Here is a 17,478-nt window from a genome sequence, read left to right as displayed (position 1 = left end):
GCTGCCATCTGGGTGCTGGGAATTGCACTCAGGACATCTGGAAGAGCAGACAGTCCTCTTAACCACTGAACCATCCTTCCAGGGCCCCACAGTCAGGTTCTTATGTTCTTCCCCTACTGTGCTGCTCACTGTAAGATAAGCAGCCAATGGAGGTAGCAACAGCAGCAGCAATGCAAGAGCTCACGTGTCAAAACATGTAAAGGTCACAATCTTGCTTTGAGCCACCCACATTAGTGAGCTAAAAAAAAGGCTCCGTGACTTTTCTATGGGTTTCAAAATGGACGAAGTCTCTTAGCGAACACTGCTGAGAGTTTGCATCTTCACAGTTTGGGTTGGATTCAAAACTCAAGATCCACAGTGCCCAGTACCCGTCAGAGGCCACTCTGCAAAGCTTCAGGCATGCCAGCTCTTAACCCACATAATGACCAATAAGGGAAGAGCTGGTCCCTTCTATGCAGGAGGAAGTAGGTAGTTATGTACTGTAGAGCCATGAGTGCAGGCTGTTCTACACGGCAAGTTCCAGTGTGCAGTGGTGCATGTCTGCCTCCAGTCCCACCTACTCAGAGAGCTGAGGTAGGAAGGTCTTTTGAACCCCAGGGTTCAAGACTGGCATGGCCAACACAGAAACATTTCTTAATGAGGATTTATAATGCTGAAAAGTTGCACACAATCTAAATTCTGACAAGGAAGCTTTCCTATGAATTGTGCCATAGTCAAAATAACAAACAAGAAAACAACAAAGTAACAAGCTTGCAAACCATGACTCTAAAAAGTAATGCAGTCACCAGGAATACCTCTGCTGCAGGCTGAGATTAAAGAGTCTAGATATGTCACAGATGTTCAGAAAGAATGGGAAACGACAGCTTAAACTGATCTTTCCATATTTTTTGAGTGGAAACCACAAGCAGAAGATCAAAATCATTACACCACTGTCCTTGAGTTTCCAGCTTCTTGAAGCATGAGCTGCAGTCTCACAGCCTGGCAGCTGAGAAGGCTTCTGAAACACACGATGGTCCCAAATTAATTCATAAACAAACACTTCTCTTTTACTTCCTGTCATGTGCAGTGACTTCACTGCAGCCTTCGCTCTGAACACATACCTCGCACATGCTGTCATACAACTTAAGGGCAAGGAATGCTGCCACATCCTGCAGCTCATACTTTAAGTCTCATAGTTCAAGAGACTACGGAATGCTATAAATTACTTGCTATAAATTACTCTCATGTATCCTTGTAATCCCAGTATTCAGAAGGATCACAAGTTCAAAGGCAGCCTGCTCTACCTAGCAGGTTCCTGACCAGCTAGGACCACACAGCAAGACTTTGTTACAAATAATTTTTGGCTAGGTATAATGGCACACACCTTTGAATCCAGCACTAAGATGGCAGAGACAGGAAGACCTCTTTGAATTTGAGGCCATCCTGGACTACAAAATAAAACTCTTGTCTCAGAACAAAAACAAAACCAAAATTAAAATAATAATAATCCGGCTAAAGAGATGGGCCAGTGGTTAAGAGCACTGTCTGCTCTTCCAAAGGACCCAGGTTCGATTCCCAGCACCCATATAGCAGCTCACAACTGTCTGTTATGCCAGTTCTAAGGAATCTTCACACTAATGCACATAAAATAAAATTAAATAATAATTATTATTATTAATAATAAAATTTAAATTAAAATAAATAAGAGGTTGAGTACCTGTCAGCAGAGCACAGGAGGCAAGCTGAAAAGGATTTCACCAGAGCTAGATAAAAAACAACAGAACACAGCACTAGGGTATACACAAGGGCCCAAGGAATACAATAAACCCAAGCCCTTGCTGATACAAAAAAAGGGAAAGAAACAAGTCCCATTCTGCATGAATCCTAAATAACGCAATTACCCTACTCCAAAATGTGGAACTACATTTTACCCCTGCCTGCGTAGAAGCTGGACCCCAACTTCATTTGTAATAACCAAGTCTGGGAGTGCAGTGCCATGGTGGAAAAAATTGGCTGTCATAGACCTGGCCAGGCAGCCAGGCTCATGCCACCAGAGGGTACTCCCCCTCTGTGCTTTACTTCCCCTCAAGCCTGTAACTTCTATATAGTCATGAGAAAAAACTAAGACACATATAAGTTGATGACATTCTCTAAGATCACCAGGTAAACTATCAAGATTATAAAAAACAAGGAACATTTTCATCAGGGCAGGGAGAACAAGTGAATGTACAATGGTTTCTGGAAAAGAAACATTAATGGAAAAACTGCTCAAATAAAGTCTAGAATTTAGTTGACAGTAGTGTGTTTGGCCTGCTGGTTTTGAGATATCTACTATGTAACATGAGATACTAGCAACAGGAAAAGCCATATAACCTTTGTAACTTTCTAAAATCTTTTAAGTCCAAAATACATTTTTTAAATGTAATACATACAACATACATTCTATGTCCTTTAACTATCAAAAATACTGATAAAGAGCTGTACACCTGTAATCCCAGCACTCAGAGGCAGGCGGATCTCTGTAAATTCGAGGTTGGCCTGGTCTACAAAGTGAGTCCAGGACAGCCAAGGCTACACAGAGAAACCCTGCCTCAAACAAGCAAACAAAACTACCAAAAATACTGATTAAGGCAGATTAGGAAAAAAACAAAAAACAAACAAACAAAACAGTAGCACTGTATAACCAGGGCACATGGAATCTTTGTTCCTATTACCACCATGCTGTTTTAGACTATCCAAAGACACTCTGATAACCAGGAACAGGTGCCCTGTGAGGTAAGTGGACTGAAAGAGTCCGAGAAAAAGAAGCCACTAGAAATTGTATGCCAGCATCAACTGAACTGAAGGGGAGAGAAAGCAGAGAGGACAGGTGATACACTGAACTGGCTAGACAAGGTGGGGGGCCTTCTACCTGGGAAATCATTCAGAATTTTCCAGAACAATTTTCTAGGTAGGAGGAAGACATTTACAATCTTTACAATTTTGAACACATTTATTATTTAAGCAACTTAACCACACAAAAAAAGAATATATGATGTTCAAAGCTAAAGAAAAAGTCATGAATCCATGTTCACGTCCAGTTACCTTTTGTAATCGAAGGTATACATGAGCCGAGGAGAGTTTGTCCACGTGAAACCTACAAAGAAGGAAACCACTTTTAGCAAGAACAAGACAACCATGTCCTCAGCCACTTGCATTGAAAGCACCTCCTTCCAAGAAAGTATTCCTGGGACTTATCACATGTGAGGCACCACAGAGAGCATAAGACAGTCACCATCTCCAAACAGCTGGCCAGCAACCCGGAGAGACAAGATAACTTGAAAGTTATGCAGCTGTGCATGGCTACGAACCAAGATGAGTCAGATAATAAAGACGAAACATCCTGGGTAGACTGAAGCTTCAAGTGACAAAAAGCTATCAGTGACTAAAGGCTTTGTGGCAGAACTGAGATTTCCTGGCCCTTGACTAATTCAGGTCAAGAAGAAAACAGGAAAAATAATTCCAAATGAGAATGGATGGAAGAAATCAGTGAAACTCCACTATGGCCAACCTGGGAGCTTTGCAGGCCTGCAGCCTGAAGAAGAGGTGCCTCCCCCATTCCAAGTTTCAAGTGATGGTGAAACTATCAATGCCAAGTATCAAGTTCAGATTTGGAAGTAGCTCACTAAGCAGGCTACATCATTAAATGAATCAGACTAAGAATTCTGCCAACTCCAACCCCACCACACACACACTGACAACGACATCAACACACATCCCTGGGTGAACATAGCCTATATGGCACTAGTACTGTCCAAAAATCATTCAGAATGCCCCACAGACTCCCCCCCATACACACACACCTTTTTTTCTTGAAGTAGGGCCTCACTACATAGCCCTGGCTGACCTGGAACTTGCTATGTAGACTAGACTAGCCTTGAATGCAGAAAGCCTCCTGCCCCTGGCTCCCAAATGCTGGGAATAAAGTGAGACACAGCCTTAAGTTCACATAAATTCTCAAATTCACTTTTCTTTAGGGTTTGTACTGGATAGTTTTATGTCAGCCTGACTCAGCTAGAGTCATGAGAGGTGGGAACCTCAATTAAGAAAGTGTCTCAGTAAGATGTGGCTGCAGGCACGCTTTGAAGCATTTTCTTAGTGACTGACTGATGGGGGGGCAGCCTTCTGTGGGTGGAGCCACCCTGCGCTGCTAGTCTTGGGTTCTATAAGAAAGCAGGCTGCGCATCATGAGAAGCAAGTCAGTAAGCAGCACCCCTCTATGGCCTCCGCATCAGCTCCTGCCTCCAGGTTCTTGCCCTGCTTGGGTTCCTGTTCCTGTCCTCACTGCTTTTGATGATGAATGTCATATGGAACTGTAAGTGGAAGAAATTCTTTCTTCCCAAGTTGTTTTTGGTCATATTGTTTTACTACAGCAATAATAACCCTAACTAAGACAGGGTTCTCATTACCCAGTACTTTAATGTGATCTTTTAAAACCAATGCAACACTTTTCATTTATATAATTCACCAAATAAAGCTGATTCACTTTGCAACACACAGTGATGGGCTTAGAATGTAAGCACCCAACAATGAGCAAGGTTACACATAACTGACACTGTGGCTCTGTTAACTTTAGCTGGCACTGCTTCTAACAAGGTTTGGGGAAGCCAAATCTTTTTCCAGAATCTTTTAAATATTTGCTTTTATTCTTTATCTGGGCCTTTTCATGCCATTGGAGTCCTTCCTCCCAGCCCCACATGGTCCATCTAACCCATCGTGGCGTCCTCCTTCTTCCCCTCTTCCTGTCGATTATAGATGGATAGGATGGTTAAGGGGGGTGGCACTGGATAGGAGCTGGGAAATGGATGGTGAGGTGATCAACATAGGTAGGAATATCTGCCCTGCCCAAGGTAAATGAGGCAGTTATAAAATCTAACAGATGTCTATGTCTTTTATTTGTGATAGCAGGTTAGATAATACAGCTATGATAATCATAGGGCTAATAATAAAACCTTTTTTTTTTTTTTTTTTTTTTTTACTACAACACTGTGCATAGTGGCAAAGGTCTGTGATCCCAGCAGGCAGGTGTATCATGAGTTCAGGGTCGGCCTGGACTATTTAGTAAAACCCTATGTCAGAAACCTAAGGAAGTATCATTGCTGACTTCCCCAGGCATTGTCTTGCTATTGACATCTACTTTAGGTATTCAAAGGGCCATACACTCACACCCAGTACAGAATATAACAAGTACGATTCAGTTCGAAGGGTAAGATCATGCTGTTTCTAATGCCCTCAAAGACACCAAATATCTTGGTATTTGTTCTGGACACAGAACAATATTCATACTTTGGGCAAAAGATCTATGTTGCCTCTTATTCTTAGTCATTACTGATAGCTAAAAATAAACATTACATCATTTTTGATTCATGTTTTTCCAAGCTATTCATTTACTCATTTGCATTCCCATGCAAAATTCATACTAATTATCATCTTTAGCTGGGCATTTTTCTGTCCAGAAAAATCTTTATCTTTTACAAATCTAGAAATTTTATACATCTCATTCTCCCTTTAGAACCTTAAGAAAAATATTATGCTACAAACTGATCTCAACTTAAAAGGCACACCTGCCATTCTGACTTCTACTTGTTTAGTGACAGCTCTTTATTAATAACAGCCCTTTCCTACATAGCAATAGTAGCTCTATTAAATTCTGCTTTTTCTTCAAGGTCTTCTATATGAAATGCTGCCAATAAAAATATCAAAATAATTCAATATACACTACTGAATTCATACCTAAGTAATCAAAGCACACATGGGAGTACCATGGCTAGAGTGGTGGTTTGAATAAGAATGGCCCCCATAGGCTCATATAGTCACTGGGGAGTGAAACTCTCTGAAAGGACTAGGAGGTGTGGCCTTGTTGGAGTAGTATGCCACTAGGGGTGGGCTTTGAGGTTTCAAAAACCCATGCCAGGCAGTCTCTGTCTTTCTCGTTCTCTCTCCGCCCACTACCTGCAGATCAAGATGTAGCTCTCAGCTGCTGATCTAGTGTCATGTGTATCACCAAGCTCCCCGCCATGATGACAGTGGACTAAGCCTCTGAGACTGTAAGCAAGGCCCCAATTCAATGCATTCTTTTTTAAGTGTTGCTGTGGTCGTGATGTCTCTTCACAGCTTGTATATACCATCTTCAGGCTTACATTTAATGGTACATATCTAAAAAGGCAGAGAGACAGACAGAAGTATAGGGTTTGAAATACCCACCCCTGAAAACAATTTACAGCAAACTACTTCCTGTAAAAGGTGTTTCCAGTTTTCCTAAAAAATGCTCACTCAAAATTTAAATTATATCCTCTCTTAGACTCTTATGTCCCCATCCCTGCTCATCCTGAGAGCCTTCCCCAATTCAAAGTCTAGAATTTTCAATAAACAAAAAAAAAAAAAAAGCAACAATGACCTGAGGTGCAGAGGCACAGGGAGTGGTTCAATTCCTTAAGTGGGGTCTGTGAAAATACTACCCATTAGGCTGCCTGGAGGCAGCAAAGACACAGCATCTCTCTTCTCCTCACTTAGAGACTAAGTTCTTCCTAATATCATTTAACCTTTAGGAATTCCTTGCTTAAAAGAACCTCAGAAGATTTACCAGGCTAGACTCAGATGCCAAAACAGGTAAATTCTCCAAACCAGAATCAGAGAACACCAGGTTGGATGCAGATGAGCTCAGAGTTGCTGTTGGTACTCCCTGGAAGATTGTCAGGATTGATAGCACATGAACTAGAACAGGCCCCAAGGTTTGGGTCTACTCCAGCTCCCCGGAGTTCTCAAGTAACTTCTGGAAACAGAAGTCAACTGTGCTGAACTTTAGTCATTAACCTCTAGGCTACTAAAGGTGCCAAATAGGATCTCTAGGTACCTGTAGATATCAGCCTTAAAAAAACAAACAAAAAACCCAAGCTACAATTTACTAGTGTGGGCTTTAGAAATCTGTTTTCTAACTGTTTAATTTTAAAAACAAATAAAGACATTTAAAAGTTACAGTAAACTGACTTTCAAGGTGTATCTTAATATATATGATATACTATAAGATATATATATATATATATATCTTACTATCTTACTGTATAGGCAGCTATGCCTCACCTGCGTAGGCTAATGCATAGCAGAGGTGAACATGACAACTGTAGTTCTAGCACTTGTAAGGCTGGGACAAGAAATTCTGTGCTTTCAAAGGCAGCCCGGGTTCCACACTGAGCTCTGGGAAAGCCTGTAACAGAGTAAAACTCTACCCTGAAAAAAAATAAAAGGGGAAAGTACAACTGGTAACTAACTACCTTCCAGGTGCAGACACTGGCATCAGAGAGCCTGGCGTCGGCAGGAACTACTTCAGCTGGGGGTGACAGAACTCAAAGGGGAGAAGGACTAGTCGTGGTGAGGAAGTGTTCAGGAGGTGTGTTTCTAGGAAGGCAGCAGGTGAGTCAAGTATTGAACTCTTGTGTGCCAGCACCGATGACCTCCTGTTCACAAAGCAGGTGGCTTCCTAAAGGACATAAGGCGAATTTCCCAGCAGTACAATCTGCCCACCTGAGCAAAGGAGCCCTGAACAGTGTCTAACTTGATGGTACATTTGAGCTGAGAGGCTAGGACACTGTGCTGGAATAGCTTTTGGTTTTTGAAACCTTTCAAATTCCTCACATTTCTGCTACCTCCTGTTTCTCAGTGTAGACTTTGGAATGATAGAACATGTCCAATGGAGTCATGAACTAGAGTCCTTCATAACCAGGTAGGTAGAAAGCCAAAAGACCGTTTGGGGGGCCCCTGCAAATATGTGGGGGCCTCCATGCAGAGCCACTTGAACGTTGGAGCTTAAGTTACTCTCTGTACAATACTTCCCTGTTAAATACTCAAGGCCGTACACCATACTGGAAACTGAACCAGCTCTTGTGAAGAGGCCATCTAACCTCACAGCACTCTAGGGAAAGGAGGGGAGTGGAGAGCCCACAGCCAGAAAAAAAGAGGTCTGTAGAGAGTTGAAGCAATGGCTTGGAGTGGGAGGCAGCAGGGAGCAGTGATCTGAAGGCAGAAGAATGGTGCACTAAGGTAAGGGAGAATCGAAGATTTAGAAGCTGACTGGGCCTGTGAGATCCTGGGCTGACCCAGCAAAAACCAGCGCAGACCTGGCAGTTAGGTGCTTGGAAAATGTGTGCTATTGCCATCACACCCAAGCACACAGGTCTGAGAACTTACCTCCAGGAGAATCGTACCCCACTCACACGGTAAGACTAGGTTCCGGTAGAGAGAATACGGCGGTCAGAATAAGCAGTAGAAATGAACATGGAAAAAGAGAGAGGCTCAGGAGACCACCCACTTCTCTTGGGTCACGGGGTGGGATAATGAGGAGAACTGCAGCTATTTACTCAGGAACACCATAGACAAAAACACTGCACAGACATGTGGTTTTAATCAGGGGAGGCAGGTGAATGGCTGAGCCTAAAATCTAAATGACTACCTAAGTGAAGCAGAAGAGAAATTGCTACTTACCAAATATCTTCAGGCCATCCATATTTTATCAGATCTTCATCTACAGAAAGATACAAAGAAGGGGAAAAGAAATTAAGAAAACTGTTAAATGGAAATCTACCAAGATTCTTATGTTGGGAAGGGGAAAAAAAATACAAGCACCCCTTCATATTTTTTTCTTCCTTAACGGAGACCTGGAAACTTGAAAAGAAAGAATTGCCTCTGGGAGGCAGAGCAGGTGGATCTCTGTGAGTTTGAGGCCAGCCTGGTCTACAAAACAAGTCCAGGACAGCCAGGGCTATTATAAATGGGCAGACAGAGAGAAACCTCAAAAACTCAGCAGGGTATGGTTGCACATACTTGGGAAACTAAGACAGGAGGACGGTGAGTTTGAGAGTAGCCGTTACTAAAAAGCTAGATCAAGGCCAGCTTAGTGAGACCTTGTAAGACGCCACCTTAGAATGTAGCAATGAAAGAAAACAACCAACCTTCAATTATTACCTCAGGATGTTATGGGCAAAATATATACAAAAGGAAAATAAAAACCATACCTGGAGATTAAGTAGTAGAAGAAGGATGTGAAAGAGTGAAAAGGAACTGTTCTGGAAGGTAGGGAGTGGAACTCGAGTCTTGGAAGGAAAAGAGAAATGAGCTACTAGGGGCGGGGAACTGATTGGTTTTGGTTTTGGGTTTTTTTGTGTTTTTTTTTTGTTGTTTTTTTTATATGAAATATATTATCTGATATTTCAAATTGTACATGTGACAGATAAGTGCCAATCAGAACTTCAAAGAAAACATATGACTCCTATGTGATGATTTTAAATGTACTTAGTACTGGCTAAGATATATCCAGCGCTTGAAATAGCAGCTGGCAATAACAGACAGCAGGAGTTTTCTGGAAGACTCCAGGAAATTATTATATAAGTGGGAAGCTGAGCAAACAACAGAAAAGTAAAAGAAAACATTAACAGTAAGACATTTCTAAGTGCTCTATGTATGGCTGAGGCCACCTGCTGGCTATGAAGAGAACAGACCTATCAGCCCTTGGTAAACGCACAGCTTAAAAATCTATTAATGTTCTATCGAGTGCTTATTTGGAAACAGCAAGGCTATTAGAAATAAGTGGGAGGTACTATGAATAGTCCCACAAGAAGGCTTTAAAATGCAGCCCCCTTTCTTATGAGGCTAACTTGGAGGACTGACACGTCCACATAACTCAAAAGTTTCCCAAAGGCCAAATGTTCTATATACACACAAGGACACAAAATACCAGAGGGCTCTAGACATCCCAGAGTCACCCCTGTGAAAACGCATCGGTGTGTGTGTCTCTAGGCATAAATTCTACCACAAATATGAAGATTTCTCAGGTCAGTGCCTCAAACCACATTCGCTATCTTGTCTACAGCATGTGCTAGAAATGACTGCATTTTGTCCACATTATAAAACGTTTCATATTAAAGAGCAGTTTTAGGTTCACAACAAAATCAACACATGTTTTTTTTTGTGTGTGTGCATGCCTGAATACAGCAAAAGTCTTCCTCACACTGGAATGAGACCCCTACCTCCAACCCACCACAAAAGCCCTCAACAAAGCATAGACAACCACAAAAGGAAAAGAAGACAGGCAGGAATGCCAGAACCACCACAAGACTGCCCACGTGAACCAGAACAGGGCAGGCCTTCATTTAAGAAACATGTGAAGCCCTGCCTGCCCCCCTCTATCTCCAGTATACAGTGCAAAACCTGCCATCACTCATGAACAGCCTGGCTCTAAGTGCTTCCTGGTGGCTGCAGTCTCGGGCTCCACTTCTGACACAGGAGAAAGAAAACAGTTTTGGCAACAGATCTGCTTTCATACCCACTCTAAGTAACTATGGATCTAGTGGCGGTGGCTTACTGTTTAATGTAGAACAGGGAGATAGCATCCTTTCCTCCATGATAGCAGGAGGACACTGGGGAATAAGTGAAAATGATCAGTGATATTATAGGCTACAAGAAGAAACCTAAAACTCACATTTTTAAAAAAACATTTATTTATTATGTATACTGTGTTCTGCCTGTATGTATGTCTGCACACCAAAAGAGGGCAGCAGATCTCATTATAGATGGTTGTTAGTCACCTTTGGAAGACCTTTGGAAGAGCAGCCAGTGCTTTTAACCTCTGTGCCATCTCTCCAGCCCCCTCAAGTAGTTTTGTTGTTGATTTTTTTTTTCTTTTAAGATTTACTTATTTATTTATTTATTTGGCTGCATTCTTCCTGCATGTGTGCCTACATACCAGAAGAGGGTACCAGATCTCACTATAGATGGTTGTAAAACACCATGTGGTTGCTGGGAATTGAACTCAGGACAGGACCTTTGGAAGAACAGCCTTAACCTTAACCTCTGCTCCATCCCTCTAGCCTAGAACTCAAGTATTAATATAGAATGGATGACTTACCATTAGGTCACATCTCAGTCAATGCCATAAATTCATTACATTGAAAACTGTTTTTATTTTGCTGTTATTTGTTGTTTCTCTCTTCATAATGACACAGCCATTATCTTCCCAGCTCTGCTTTATAGCAACTATTTTTGGTCTTGTTTATTTCATTATTGTCAAATATCTCTTACTGAAGAATGGAACAAATGCCTCTTCTAATGAAATATAATCTATCAAATTCTAACTGCTGTCAATATCAAACTGCACCTAGACTAGACACTGATACTTCTAGAAAGAAACAGGGGAGAAAACACACAAGGAGTACCAAAAGCTTACACACTGAATGTGACCAGCCAGCTCCCGAGAATACGGAGGCAAAGGTACCTCATCCCAGTGACAGTGTTCCCGGAGGAGCAAGGTGGGGAGTGGTATCTGGGAGCTTAAGAAGCTCCCAGGGGGTAAGATGGGTAATGGTAGCACAGGTCTTTAATTCCCAGGCAGGGGCAGGCAGATCTCTGAGAGTTCGAGGCCAGCCTTATAGAGCAAGTCCAGGATAGCTGAGGCTATACAGAGAAACCCTGTCTTGAAAACAAAACAAAAACAAAAAAACAAACAAACAAAAAGAGAAGCTCCAGAAATTCTATCTACCAGCTAACAAGTGTTCATGCTCCTTCTCTCCAGCTCCTTCTAAGGTTCTGCCTCTCATCTTCACATTGTGAGGACCAGTGCTGCAAATTCTGTGCTCTCCTGACCACCAAGAAGATCAATTTGAGCTAGTCACAGTGGTTCACATGGGTAAGGTCAGCACTCCAGAGGCTAAGGCAGAAGGATTCCTATATTTCTAAGCCAGCCTGACTTATAGAGTACACTTGTCTCAAAGGCGGAAAATGTGTCCAACTGGGTAGGGCATGTAGCTTAGCTGTAGTTTTTGAGTTCAACTTTCATGAAGCTCTCAATTCCACCATCCCCTATAATGCTGGGGGGTTACAGGCATACAAGGCATAGATACTACAACTAAGCTACATGGCAGACTCAGTTGAACAAGACAGCAGAGGAGAAGCAGAGGGTCAAATGTCACAGAAACAGAGCCTCCCGGCAGCTGGGGCACTATGGGAGAGGCTGGTCCACCGGTAAAACAGTAATTAGCCAAGAGCACTTCCAGTATTCTGTCACAGAGTACAGCTACCAGCCAAAGTGGATAAAAGACACTTTTAAATGCTCTAACTGCAAAGAAATGGTGTTTGAGGTGGCAGATATGCTACAGATTCCAATTAGATCACAGCACAATGTGTGTATGTATCAAAACACTATATTAAAAAATATGGATAATTGTTGGTCAAGTCTAATTTTCAAAAGGAATTAAAGAAATTAGTAACAAAAACCGTAAACCCAACAAACAGGCCACAGGAATAACACTTACCTGCTTGAAACTTCAAAATCAAATGCTTTTGTATACTTACTTTCATATTTATCCTTTCCCATGTAAATAGTGTAAGTAGATGAATTAACTATAATAAAACAAAAACAAAAGACAATTAGTGGGGATGCAAACCTGGCTTACTCACCTGCTCTTGCACGTCAAGAATAAGTTTTATGCCGGGTGGTTGTGGCATACATCTTTAATCCCAGCATTTGGGAGGCAGAGGCAGGCAGATCTCTCTGAGTTGAGGCCAGCCTGATTTACAGAATGAGTTCCAGGACAGCCAGGCTACACAGAGAAATCCTGTGCTTTCCTCCTTTTCAAGAAAACAGCTCTTTTTATTTTTTTATTTCCCTTCAGGGATAAAGTTTAATGGCAATTTCCAGCTCAGTCCCACACTTTTGTCTTCTTTAATGATAATGATAACAGCAACAGCTATCCCCTTCACAAACAGAAAAATCTCTACTGCAAACATTTAAAAACCGGTATCTGCACTCAGGAGGCAGAGGCAGGTGGATCTCTGAGTTTGGAGCCAACCCGGTCTATAGAGGAAGTTCCAGGGCAGCCAGGGCTACACAGAAAAACCCTATCTAAGTGTATTATGTTGTAGTATTAGGAATATGTATATTTTGTGCCTAAACTCAGCCACCTTTTAATTTGTGTAGCCTCATCTAGCTGGCATTACTTTTATTTCAGTGTGCTATGATAGTGGATGGCCTGTTCTATTCAGGGGAACAACAGCTCTCCAACCTCTCCAAACACTGACTCTAACCATTCATTCTACCTCAGACAAACTAAATCCAAATCTTAAGGTGAAGTAATGGGCACTTTTGTTGTTTAGAAATCTTTCCTTAATCATTCTACAGTTCAAGATCTGCTTGCCACTGTCTCCTGGATTAAAAGTGTGTTTGTATTCCAGCCTGATCATACACAGACCTTGAAGGTCTTTGGATGTACTCTTTTGCCAGAGCAGCCATATTCTGAATTAAAATTCCTCTACAGAGAAAGGTCAAGAGGTCACTCCATACTTGGCTACATAGGCCAGCTCAAAGCCAGCCTGGTCTACCTGACTCAAAAAACCAAAACCAGACAAAAATTAAGAGGCCATACATTTTAAATGATGGTCAGGCCAGGGAGGTTCTGCCCCTGCCTCCTGAATCATGGCATTCCAGGGGTGTACGACACACTCAGTTTATGTGGTACTAGAAATCAAACACTCTAACTCAAACAACTGTTTGTCACTCCAGTCCCAGGGGATCCATCACCCACTTCTGGCCTCGACACTAGGCACACACGCAGTGTATAGATGTGCATGTAGGCAAAACACCTACAACAAAAATTTTTTTTAGAAATAGCATGACTACAAACACCTTCACACTGAGGGCCGCCACAAAAATAATGCTTCAATTAAAGCATCATGAAAGGTTAGGTGTGCATGCACTGAATCCCAGCATTGGGGAGGCAGAGCAAAGGATGGCAGATCTCTGTGAATTCAAACCCAGCCTGATCTGCATGGTGAGTTCTAGGCCCAGAAGGGGTGCATAATGAGATCCTGTCTCGAAAATAAACAAATTAAAAGGGCTCCATGAAAGCTGGGCTCGGTGACACTCTCTGTAATCCAGCACTCCAGCAGACACCGTGAGTTTGAGGCCAGCCTGGTCTACAAAGTTCATCCTGGACAAGCAAATGCTACACTGAGAAACCCTATCTCAAAACAAACAAAAAAACAAAAGTACCATGAAACGCAAACACTGAACAATCACTCCAGATTGGGGGACCTAGAAAGTAATGGCAACATTAAAGAGGCTTCAGGCAGGAGGGTTCATGTTTGAAGCCAGCCTGAGCTCCTCACTATCTCAAGAAGGGGGAAAAAAATCAACACAGAGCAGCCAACTATATGAGTTAAGTTACTATGCTAAGGAAACAATACAATCTGCCTGTCAAGAAATCTCCCCTGTAGCGCTAGCAGGCAGCTTTTAATGTCACATAAGAGCAGTGCTAAAGGAATGTTAAGCCGGTCCGGAAAAAAAGTATAATCTTGATGTGGAAACTAGGTCTCCAAAGGTGTCTTGGAAAAGTTAGAGCCATTTTAACAGGGTGAGAGTTTAAAATTAGAGCTTGATTCTGGACAAAATGGGGGCAGTATGGGCAGAGAAAATAAACCGACACAACATTTCCTGGAAACCAAAACAACACTTTCTGACCTTCCAAAACCAACTCGGTAGTATTACCATGTCAACTGGAAAGTCAACTCTGCCCGGTGAAGGGCTGTACTGACATTCTATTGCTTTCCATGGCATTCCAACCCCTCCCTCCTTAGAAGGGCAAGGTACTCTTCCCGTAGGAGACGTAGGAGACGGCTGTTGGCACCTGTCTCATTGGTCAACGAATCACTCCAGGGTGCTGCCAGAATGCTAAGGCAAAGGCTTGCGACGGGGAGGGTATGCAGGAACCCACACGCTGCCCAAGTCCAGGAAGCGTTGGCGGCTCTGCCAGGCTTCGGACAGGAATAGTTACCCGGCGTGAGAAAAGCGGGGACGCACTGCCACCGCGCCCACCAGGCCCTGACCAGGGGACGACCAGGCAGCCCAGCGGACGGCCACGCGGGGACCCCGAAGGCGTCGCTGGGAGAGGCGCCCGCGGGATGATGCGCCTCAGGACTAGGTCCGAGCACGGCGGCAGCGGCAGCAGGGGAATCGCGGCTTCGGAGGCAGCTGCGGGCAGGGCCCCAGAGGGCCCGGCGTCACTCACCACTGCAGCTGGTGAAGTAGAACACCATGATCCTGGCAGAAGTGTGGCGACCCTTGCTCAAATCGCGAAGCTCGGGAAACCACGGACGCGAGGGTGAGCCGGCTTCCAGGCTCTCCTCCGGACACTTCCGGCGGACGTGGGGTCGCGTCACAACGCCGGCCTGTCGGCGCCATCTTTAGTCCTGGCGAAGGGAAGGATCTTGGCGGGAGAGCAGGTGACCCGGTGACTTTGAGGATTGCGCCCAAGCGACTGGTTGAAGGAAATTAGCGGGAAACTACATCTTGTTTGAAGCCATAAAGGAGAAATGCTGTAGGCAGACCTTATGTTCAGAGCCTTTACTAAGCGGGCATGAGAGTTGTTCCTTGCTCCTTATCTGTCTTCCCCCTCCACCGAATAATAGACTCCTTGAATACAGAAGCTGCCTTTATCATAGATGAAAGTCCCTCTCCCACTACTTGAGGTTTTTGTTGTTGCTTTTTGTTTTGTTTTTTTCCTTTGTTGGCTTGACCAAACTGGTCAGAATAAGAGCTGGGTGATTTTCTATTAAACTCTGTTTAAACCTGAGATGGCCTCAGCAAGAATACAAGGTGGAGGAACCTCTGCACTGTCTTGCCCTGCCACAATTAAGTTGTTGGGCATAGAAGGTACTCAAATGAATTGTTATTGTTACTTCCCAGAGGCAGAATGCTGATTGGGGTTTGGACTAAATCTAATGTCTGCCCTTTATTACCTACAAGAGTAACCAAATCCCAAACTTTTGAACTTCAGAACCTCTTGCTATGAATTTGTAAAATGCTCCCATGCCGCCTAGGTTTGACTTGATAATATTTTCTTATTGCTAGTAAACATTCCATTTCGGACTGAATCCCTCCAACAAGTTAGACCACACAAAATGCTACAAAAACTGAAGTTTTAAAATCCTTACAGAGCCTTAGTTTTCCCCCAAACAGGAAATTCCAGTCAAGTAGAACCTTCATGATAACGAAGTCTCTTGGCTTTAACTCATTCAAAAAAGAAACTAGTCATAGTCTCTTATTAACCAGTTTTCCCTGTTGTTCTGGTTGTTTTACTTTACAAAACCACTATTATTCTGGGTCTCATAGTATTGGTCAGTATTGTGGAGTATTCACCAGAGAAGACTGCTCAGACGCAGGGTTAAACTAATAGAAAGTCTTTATTTGCTGGCTTGCTACAACACTAGGTGTTTGAGATCCCAGTGTGAGCTTTTAAGCACAAAAGCCGTGTTCTGGGTTGACGTACTTCAGTTAGCAAAAACAGCCAGAAGTGGAACTACAGAAGCCAAAAAGCAAGATTAGTGCATTTAGAGACTTTCCCAGAACTATGGACTTGGATGGATTAGGTCTTTGTTTTCCTTTGGCTGGTGGTGCTGTCTACATGCTGAGGTTTAGAGCCTGAATGGTACTTCTGTCATGGAGTCGGTTGTATTAAGGTCTGGGCCTTATTACAGTCAGGATTCTAGAACTCAGGAAACAGAGGCTGATTTTAAGTTGTAGCCAAGTTTGGGGTAGTGAGGCCTCAGTTTCAAAGACATCTCCCTCAAGAAAACATACTGTTCTACCGTTGCCCAATGGAAACTTTCACTCTATCTTCTAACAAAGAAACTGACCGACCCATCCACAAATCATGAGAAAAAAAAAGCCCAAACTATTAATAACTAAATTGTTACTCATTTGTTCTTTCATTCCAGTCAGCTTTGAAGAAGGGCACCACTTAATTAAACTTATTTAGAACTAAACGTGTCTGAGACTGCTAGATGCTGATAATTCCTTAGAAGCCTGTGGGTGCTTTTAGAGCATTTCTGCTTGCCACAGGACACATGATAAAAGCAGTGCTAGGTTGAGGTGTCCCAGGCCTTGCCCATAAATAGCAATTGTGTCCATGCCTTCATTTTATTTTTCTGTAAAGTAGGAATGGTAACACAAAGTTCATGGATTGTGATGAGGAACAAGTGAAATAAAATACGGAAAGCACCAAGCTGGAGATACTGAACTCAGCTTTTAAGAACATACAACTCTTGCTGAGGACCTGAGTTCAATTCCCAGCACCCACATTCAGTGGCCTACAAATGTCTAAAACTTAATCGAGGAAATCCAACTCTTCTGGCCTCTGCTGGTCCTTGCATTCACGTGCACATACCCACTCGCAGACATGCACATAATCAAAAACAATAAAATCTTTAAAAAATAGAAATGAAAAGTAAAGTATCTAACACCTAAAATTTATAATGAAATGGAAACCTAAAATATCGTTGACTTTAAAAAAAAAAATCATGAAAAAGAAGAGCCTTCAGTATCTTGGCGCTAATCACTTTATGTCAGCTGCTTACACCAAACAGACTACCTCAGATGGACTTCCGAGTCCTCTAATCCACAAACTACAATTCCCAGAA

At 42.8% G+C, this 17,478-nt stretch overlaps 1 protein-coding gene across 1 annotated transcript in view; it reads right to left on the bottom strand.

The window, feature by feature from the left end:
* The window catches only part of Ccdc25 (coiled-coil domain containing 25), a 30,469-nt gene extending 15,225 nt beyond the window's left edge, over window positions 1-15,244 (bottom strand). Inside the window, exons 1-4 of the mRNA XM_055609625.1 lie at window positions 15,069-15,244; window positions 12,358-12,405; window positions 8,497-8,536; window positions 3,064-3,115 (exon numbers count right to left, since the gene is read on the bottom strand). Of these exons, the coding sequence (XP_055465600.1) occupies window positions 3,064-3,115; window positions 8,497-8,536; window positions 12,358-12,405; window positions 15,069-15,096 (168 nt within the window). The 5' untranslated portion in view covers window positions 15,097-15,244. The remainder of the gene's footprint in view (window positions 1-3,063; window positions 3,116-8,496; window positions 8,537-12,357; window positions 12,406-15,068) is intronic.
* Between the last annotated feature and the right edge of the window lie 2,234 nt (window positions 15,245-17,478).

Source organism: Psammomys obesus, unplaced genomic scaffold, assembly GCF_907164565.1.
Source record: "Psammomys obesus unplaced genomic scaffold, mPsaObe1.curated_primary_1811, whole genome shotgun sequence".
Classification (NCBI taxonomy): domain Eukaryota; kingdom Metazoa; phylum Chordata; class Mammalia; order Rodentia; family Muridae; genus Psammomys; species Psammomys obesus.
This window is presented reverse-complemented; position numbering and strand designations above follow the sequence as displayed.